Source organism: Brassica napus, chromosome C9 (genome assembly GCF_020379485.1).
Source record: "Brassica napus cultivar Da-Ae chromosome C9, Da-Ae, whole genome shotgun sequence".
In the NCBI taxonomy this organism is placed as follows: Eukaryota; Viridiplantae; Streptophyta; class Magnoliopsida; order Brassicales; family Brassicaceae; genus Brassica; species Brassica napus.
In genome coordinates, this window is record NC_063452.1 from 55,931,887 (window position 1) to 55,941,138 (window position 9,252).

The window sequence follows — 9,252 nt, forward strand, 5'->3', positions numbered from 1 at the left end:
GGCGTTGGTTAGGCCATCTGCCAATGACTTTTGTTTACTTTCATTATAATGGGTTGATGCATTATGTTACTAGTCTGTTTTTGGACGTTTTTTTCCTAACTTAAAGCCCAAGAATTGACACCTAGTTATGTGTCAGTATAATTTAAAGTAAAATTCTATCATCGTATTCGAATACATCATACTCCTTTTTCCCGAAACTAAAATTTTCTAAAGTGTTCACGATTATTAAGAATTCAATAAATATTTATAATTTAATTTTTCTTTTATTTTATTATACACTTTCCAATAATTTTTCACCAATAAAATTTAATCAATTCAAATATTTCATTTAATGTTTCTTAAAAATATAAAAAAAATACCTTAAACATATGGAAAATTTATCTTTGTGGAACAAATAAAAAATCTAAAACATCTTACTTTCGGGAACGGATGGAGTATTACATCGAATATGGATCCATTTTTATTGGATGCAGCATTGAAAACATGAATTTCTTAATTATCAGCACTGTTTCCATGTTGGAATACTCAAAAACGAATTAGCTTGTACCATATAGTATTAACATATTACCAATATCACTTAAGATTATCTCAACTTTCTTCCTTCTGTTAAAATTATATATCACTTGATTCACTTGATTGTTTGGTCATTGTTCCTGCATTTCTCCCGTTTTTGTCAGTGACCAAATCTTGTTTCAAATATAAACGAGACTTAAGCAAACAATAGAAGTAAACTCAAATAGAACGCTATTCAACATGCAAAATATAACTTTTCAGTAAATCTCTTAAAAGGAAAACACACACAAAAAGAATGTTGAGAACCGACGTGACGACTAGAGAAAACTTTATAAAGTAGAGATCGATGTAACAAGAGCACACTACGAAACCGATCAATAATCCCTTATCAAGAGCAAAAGGACAACTACGCTATTACTTTGTTCCTCTTTTTCTATAAACCATGAGTATGCTCTCTCTTTTTCTGCCAAGCCACATATATATAACATATCATATATGTATATTAAATCAAATTAAATAAGAAAATACAAATTACATTATTTAATTCATGATCCTACTTTTACTTCTCCTTGTCTTCATTCTTCCTTTTTTAGTTCAAGATGCACATGGAACCAAACATGCTAAAAAGCCAGACCTTCTCTTCTGCAATACAAAATTTATATTTAAAACAATAAAGAAAACTAAAATTCTTATTAAATAAACAACTTAGCAAATATAATATTTTATAAATATGATTATTTTCTTAAAAGATATGTGTGAGAGATGCGGATCTATTAAGCCTTACCCTTCTTGAAGAATAGATAAGCTCAGGAGGAATCTTGTAGAGATCCTCATCAACGGGCTTAGGTGGCCTCGAAGCCGGAGCCACGTCGTGTTTCACTCCGGTGACGTCTACATAATACTTGTCTGTCTGTGAACTGACGTCACGCACGCGCCTTTGTGGTCCCCTCTTTTCCTTCGTCCCCGCCGTCTACGGCAAGTCATTACCACAAACAACGCGTTATACTTTAAGATGATTACATTTATCGAGATAATTAAGAATAATTAAAACAGTGATTAATTTAATGAACCTGTCTTGAATGATGGAGGTGACGTGGACGGGGATGGTGAGAAGCAAGCTTCAAGGCTTCTGCAGAAGAAGAAGAAGATGATGAAGTAGCTGTGGAAGAAGAAGAAGTAGTGAAGTTATGGTGGTGACGAAGCAGACCAGCTTGTCTTGCATTCTCGAAGTATTGTGTTATTGGCATCTCATTTGCGTCCTCCCAATCTCCAAATCTAGGAATCTGGCCGCTTTTCTTCCTATAATTATTATCATATCTCCCCTGTGTCCCCCATTTGTTTCACCCAGTTAATTATTTATTAGTACATAAATATATATAATGCTCTAATTAGTATATAAATAATAATCAAGGGTACTCAAGAACCCCAATCATACATTCAGGACTCAAGAATCAAGGGATCGATTTAAGATTCAAGAATCAAGAACCCACAAGAAATAATGATTCAAGAACCAAACACGTGACCAGGTTTGGCACTTAGCGTATATCTGTGGACACTATAAGTTACAGAGAGAGAGACAATGTTTTACGTGAGGAAGAAACAGTATTAGGCAGGTATAAAGATGAATCTTGACGAAAATATACACCATTTGCAAACAGAAAAAGAGAACAAACTTTAAGGATGTTAAGAAACGACGACAGAAAGAACACAAGGATGGAAGATTGAAGAAGGATCACTTACATGAGCCATGACGATTTCTTTCTGTTTCTATCTCTCTCTCCAAGCACTAACACACAAAATAAGAAAGGCTCTTCTCCAGAAAGGCTACTGTCTTTTTATAGCAAGAGTGGGGTATCTAGGCAAAGAAAATAAATTGTCCTTTTCTTATTAATCAACAGTCAACTATGAAAGAGAGCGTGAGAGACAAAGTTTACATTAGCATCTTTATTAAGATTTTATTTGAATAAAATATTAGTGAAGGGTAGAGTCCCTTCTAAGTTTGTTTGATTGGAAAAATCAATTGGATAGATCTTAAATTAAAGTGTTTACGTTTCCAAAATATCGATGTTATTATAGTTTTACTACTTTCAGTTCAATCTTTAAGATCACTGTACTATACAAATTCAATCTACACAAAGACTTTTACATATTTATTTTTGAAAAAGTTGTTAAAATATAAATAAACATATTAGGATAAAATAGATATATAAAGGTAAGGAAAATATGGAGAGGGTCTACAGCTTTTAGTTAAGTTTTCGTCAGTGACACATTTATTTTACGTTACAGTCCATTTCAAAAACCTAACCTCCTTTGTTGACAAAGATGTCCACTTTCATTAAATGTAAAAAATCAATTAGCATTTCATCATACTCTAATGTCATATGAATACGTATCCAACTATTGCCATTATGTTTCTTACTATTGTGATGATGATTGACTATGATATTGTCGGCCCTCTATTCACATGGAATTCCTGAATTTGTATGATGGATATAATGTTTAATTATTTCTAGCTGATATGAATACGTCGCAGTTTGATGATTCTCTATTTATTATCATCAGTTTGTAGCTTTTCATTATGTTCAATCAATGAGCCTATTAATGAGTGAAAACAGTTACGTTTTCCATTTGAGTGCGACTGATAAATATTCATCCCTAAATAAAACACTGAAATTGGTATGAGTCCTTGAATTCCTTGTAATTCCCCATTTAATTTTACAGAGATGTAAATTTCAAAAATTGGAAACATTATATATTGGTCCAAAGACTCCAAACTGAAACCAGACGTTGAGTTGCAGCACGGCCTCGTGGAGTGTTATGCGGTCAGAAATAAACAAGGCTTGACTTTAGATTGTCGTTGACTAAATTGCTACTTTCCCAATGTGAAAATTAGAAAATACAAACCGACTTAATTCCCTTGTCTATTTTCGCTGATCAAATTTTTCAAAAAATAAGAGCTATTGTGGAGAACAAAATAAAGAGAAATTAGGCCAAATGACCAACAACAAAAATTACAATTCACTAAATAACCACAATTCCATTCCCTTTCCTCTTTTCTCTTCCTAGCTCTTTCTACCTTCCTATTAAAAAACTAATTTTCTTATTTTTTATGGTTATTCCACAAATAAGTCCCAAAATAAACCCTTATAGTTATTTTCAGGATTATTTTAAAAAACAAGGTATAGTTGCCATGTTACTCATGTTATGTACAGTCCATATAATGAGCAACCATTGTGAAAACTGCAGTAAAAAACAAAAGGGGTTGAAGACTAGTCACTTAGATAGACTTTTCACCACTAGACAACCAATTATTTAGTTATCTTAGCTATTGTTTTCTTCCAAAACTTAAACTAGCTATTGACCGAGTATATTTATACTGTAGTAACATTTATGTTTTGGTCAAATAAAACGCAAGCTTTACAAAAAAAAAGGTCTAAACTACTAATTAGAGCTTCGTTAATTGAACAAACTTATGGAGATGGTTTCAGTTACCAAATCCAAATCTGAATATGGCGTTACACTTGGAAAAAGTAGTTTTTTGTTGTTAAATTTGTTTTTAGAAAGATGGTAGAAAAAAAAAAGATGGTAGCTTTTTGATGATAAAAAAGATGTTGATGTGTCAAAATATAATAAAATATGTGGTTGGTTGGCTTAAGCTTGACGATGACGGTGGAGAAGTTTGGGCGTCTTTTGGGAGATTTGCAGCAGTCAAAGTTCACATTATAAAAGTCAAAACCTTTATTTTGGCTGCCATACTCCACCAAATAATTTTGTCAGTTGTGTGCATTTATCTGTCGGTTCAATATGGTTTTCTTTCTCTATACATTCATAACAAAAGTGAAGCTACTACTTGACTAATTTTTTAAGAAAATATAATTCTATAATACTAAAATGTTCTACAAAAATAAAATAATGAAATCCGCAAGCGTATTTATAATCTAACACAAGCACTAAATTTTGGTACATTTGGTTTTTATGTTTTCGACTTTTTGTTAAATGATTTACGCGATGAATGATACTTTCAGTTACTATTCTCCATATGTTCAATCATTCTTCGTCTGTTTCTCAGTGTCTTTACAGGAGACACGAGTCTGGTTCACAAACTAAAACCAATCTTTGGGTTCAAGAAAATTAGTCTTTATATGAGTAAGCAGCAAAATGCTCGCTCTTCGTCCTTGTCTTTTCTTTACCATTTTTTTCTTTCTTTCTTTGGGTTCCAAGAGCGTGTCTGATGAGGCAACTATGAAAGGAGTTATGCAATATATACATACCAGTATTCTTCAAATGTATACTGTAAAAAATGTCTCATGTGTTACTCCTTAACTCTATTAAGTCCAAAACCGTAAAAGAAAACTTAGAAAAGGAAGGAGAATTAAATGAAAGTTACGTTAACGGTCAAGCGGTAATAATGTTATATGTTAATTACTGGCGCCAATGCTGGATAAATGATGGAGTTGAGAAGCACGCTTTCAGATCAAGCGCTATCTATAATCAAGTAACGGAGAATAGACCCACTGTGTGACATAAGATAGTATGGATCAAAAGACGTATATTTACCTGGCTGGTCATACTCAATCGTAATCTTTGGCAAGTTACGAATTGTGGCGATCAACAAATGAATCGATCGCTCGATTCTTCAACACTTGGTTCACCCTTGTAGATAGGGGTGGGCATTTTACCCGATATCCGTATCCCACCCGAAAAACGCGAAGATATGAATACTTGATATCCGAACCCGACCGTGTAATATCCGAAGATAACCGAACATATGAATACTTGACTCTATATTTCTAGTTTACTTTTCTAATTTTATTCAAAATATTTATATTGATGTTGTACATGGCTCAAAATCAAATAATATACATATAATTATGGACAAAATCATTTGCTACTCACTTAAAATACATATCATATTTTTGTTTGTATATTAACAAAAGTTTCATCAAATTTTTAAAAAATAACAACTAAATGATATCTTGCATATTCACATGTTTTTAGCCTTCATATCTTGTACATTTTGATCATATAGATTAGGAATTAGGCATCTTTAGAGTCCATATTGCATGCATTGTCTTTATTAGATATTGGAGAATGCTATAGAGTGATTGGAGATGTTTGGGAGCATTGTGATTCAAAAAGAAGTAGAAAATGATCATTGGGCGAGCAGAGGAGCTGGAGCGACCTACTGGAGCGAGGTGAGCAACCCGCTCTAACCTGGAGCGACCTCTCGCAGCGACATCATCAACCCGCTCGGCATTTCGTCGTGATACGAGGATGATCTGGAGCGGGCGAGCGCAGCGGGGTCTGGACGTTGCGCCACGACTTGAAGATTCAGACGACGATTCAGCGCGGGGAGACGCAGCGGGGCACGGGAGTCGCGCGCTAAAATCCAAAAATACAATCAAAGCTGGAGCGGGGTATGGCAGCGACGTCACGTACCCGCTCGGCATTTCCCACTTAGTCGGATTTCTATGTTTTAATGGGCTTTCTCAGATTTGTTGACTGAGCCCACTAGGGTTTTAGAAGCCATATAAATACATTTTAGATCTCAAAATTGAGAGAATCTTCTTTTCTCTCTAAGAACACATAAACCTCTTTAAAGAGAATTTGGATCTTGAATCATTTTCCATCTATATTCTTTGTGTTTGTGGAATTATCTTGCTATCTAATCATGTTTAACCTTGAATCATCCATGGTTTTAGGGTTATTCATGTCTATTAGTGAGTAGACTAATCTTGGATTCATGGACTAGGGTGATTAAGGGTGATTAGAGAAGATCTAGGGTGTTTAGTGTTAGATCTACTTGTTTACATGCTTGTTGAGGGTTCTCAATGCTATTTTAGTTTTGATCATACTAAAATAGATCTCTAGGCATTTCCTGCCCACAAGGTGTATGATGAAATGTCTTAACCAACTCTTCAATGCTTTTAGTTTACTTTACCTATTAGTTGCTAAAGGAGTTAAGATTGCTATTAGACTTGTTTTCCATGTTTGCTTTAGTAACATTCAACCTAAGAGATTAGATGCTTGAGTTGTTTTACCAAAAGAACATTCATCTAGAGATAGAGTTTGTTTAGCTTAGTGTCTAGGCATAAGGAAAGTGTTTGATTGATAGCTTGTCACCCTTAGATTGGATCTACATCACCCAAGATCAAATGCCTAGCCCCATGAGTCCTCTTGATTCATATTGAGAAAGAAAGATCATTACTTTATTGCATTAGCTTATTAGTTCTTTGTTCATACCATCTTTAAAACCGGATTGCACTTAGCTTAAGCATGAACTTGCATTCCCTTTGCTTTAGAATCACCTAGGATTGGTTCGACAATCTTTTATACTACAACATTTGATTAAGAGCCTTGAAAACTCCTAACATCAAATTGGCGCCATTGCCAAGTTCTAGGTTGATTGTGACATTGAGATTTAGTCACTTGCTTGAGACTAAGTCATTTTTCTTTTATTTTGTTACTGATTCTCCTTCTTCATCTCCCTTTGCATTTCAGGTGTATGAACTTGAGGAGAAGAGGTTCATCAAGCCTAGTTCCAAGAGTTGAAAACATAGTTGCACTTGAGAGGGAGATAGCAATAAAGAGAAGAGAAGAAGAGCAACAAGCTCACTTTCAGAGATTGGGGTTTGAAATGGAGCACAATCAGAATCATCCTCATGATGGAGTGGCCCAAGGAGCTGCAAACCTTAGGCCACAACATCCACAGCGCCAAGCTAGAGCTATTGGAGCCTATGATCAACCTCACATTCATGGTCATAGGTTGGGAATCAGAGCAGCAGCTGTGGAGAACAACAACTTTGAGATCAAGTCAGAGCTGCTCAACACCATAGAGAACAACAAGTATCATGGTCTTGCTGCTGAAGATCCATTTGATCACTTGGACAAGTTTGATAAGTATTGTGGCTTGTCCAAGACCAATGGTGTTTCTGAAGATGCCTTCAAGCTCAAGTTGTTCCCCTTTTCTTTGGGAGACAAAGCACACCAATGGGAGAAGACTCTTCCAAGTGACTCTATCATAACTTGGAATGAGTGCAAGAGGGCATTCCTAGAGAAGTTCTTCTCTATCTCAAGGACGGCCAAGATCAGGAATGAGATCTCTAGCTTTCAGCAAAAGAACCTAGAGAGCTTTAGTGAAGCTTGGGAGAGGTTCAAGGGCTATTGGTCTCAATGTCTACATCATGGCTTCACCAAGGAGAGTTTGCTCAGTACCTTCTACAGAGGTGCTCTTCCAGAGTTCAGAAGCAGATTAGACACAACCAGCAATGGTTTCTTCTTGGGTAGAACTGAAGAGGATGCAGAAGAGCTGGTGGAGAACATGGCTAAAAGTGACTCAGTCTACAGTGAGGAGTATGATAGAAGCAACATAGGTGATGATCAGCACACCAGGAAAGAGCTGAAGTCTCTCCAAGCCAAGTTAGATCTACTTCTTGCAGAAAAGGCTAAGCAGGAGAAGATGAACTTTGTTGGTGACCAGAAACAAGAGGCACCTCCAGTGATCAATGAGGTTGATGTTTTAGAAGGCCAAGAGGAGTTGTGCTTCATCAATGCTAATGGCACATGGTACAAGAAAGATCCAAACTTTCAGTACCAAAACAACTACCAGCAAAGGCCACTCTACAACAACCAACAAGGAGGTTACCAAGCCAAGCAGAATTATCCTCAAGGTTTCACCAACCAAGGCAACCAGCTTCCTCAGACTCAAGGAAGCTCTTCCCAAGATCAAGCTCCAGATTCAAGTGTGGACTCCATGTTCAAGAAACTCTTGGAATTTCAGGCCAGAAATGAGAAGACAATGGTTTTTGAGTTCAAGAACATCCACACAAAGATTGATGAGAACTACTCTGACCTCAACAACAAGTTCTTACAACTTGCCTCTCACTTCAAGGCTTTGGAGAGTCAAGTTGCTTATATGCCTTCATCCTCCAAGCAGCCAATGGGGTCTCTACCAGGGAAACCAGAAAAGAACCCCAAGGAGTCTTGCAATGTTGTCTTCTCCACTATTTCTTCAGAGATTGAGCTGAGTGATCATGAGAAAGAGGAAGATGAGATTGAAAGACTGGTATTTGGAACTGAGTTTGGAGAAGTTGAGAGATTTGTTGTGGCCACAGCTGAAGCACAGGTTGTGAAAGACGCTGCCAGGAAGGTTGAAGCAACGAATCTGCAAAGAGCTGAGCACAAGGCTGAGAAACAAGTTGAGAAGAAAGCTGACAACAAGCTGAAAGAGGTTAGGCTAGAGGAAGCCACTGAGGTTGAGCTATCACCCTATGATAAGCTCCATTTCCCCCAAAGAGTTCTCACCAATGCTCAGAAGAAGGTGCTATCCAAGTTCAGGAAAGATCTTAGTGATGTTGGGGCCAGGCTTCCAGAAATCTCGGATATGCGTGAAGCTCATGTCCAGATGATGCTCATCAACGACATTCTAGACCACCAAGCGGAAGTGGCCGAGCTTTTGGACATCTCCATTTTGAATATTGATCCACCAATTCCTCCAAAGTCCCTCCCTATGCTTGAGTCTCAAGGGATGTTCACCTTGCCTTGCTATCTTGGTAAGCTCACTTTTGATGATGCTCTTGTTGATTCTGGTGCAAGTGTGAATGTGATCTCAATGGAGATGATGAAGAGTATATGAATTGAGAGCATGGAGCCAAACACATCTTCCCTACAGTTTGGAGATTCCTCTTCTACAACTCATATTGGTCTCATCAAGGACTTCCCTTTGAAGATTGGAGCATG

General features: G+C 36.5%; 1 protein-coding gene and 1 non-coding gene across 3 annotated transcripts; both read right to left on the reverse strand.

Moving 5' to 3' along the window:
* Window positions 1–747: 747 nt before the first annotated feature.
* Window positions 748–2,424, reverse strand: LOC106416620. Of its 2 annotated transcripts, XM_013857545.3 has the most exons (5): window positions 2,254–2,424; window positions 1,721–1,835; window positions 1,584–1,642; window positions 1,298–1,483; window positions 748–1,155 (listed from the first exon to the last, which is right to left on the reverse strand). In XM_013857545.3, exons 1-5 carry the CDS (start codon window positions 2,260–2,262, stop codon window positions 1,108–1,110), a joined length of 417 nt encoding a protein of 138 aa, XP_013712999.1. In that variant the 5' UTR covers window positions 2,263–2,424; the 3' UTR covers window positions 748–1,107. The 2 variants fall into 2 exon arrangements, with proteins under 2 accessions (XP_013712999.1, XP_013712997.1); XM_013857543.3 differs by having other exon boundaries at window positions 1,584–1,835.
* A 5,173-nt stretch (window positions 2,425–7,597) lies between these two features.
* Window positions 7,598–7,704, reverse strand: LOC125593512. The gene has a single exon (XR_007329416.1). It is a non-coding gene; the product is annotated as a small nucleolar RNA R71 (small nucleolar RNA).
* Between the last annotated feature and the right edge of the window lie 1,548 nt (window positions 7,705–9,252).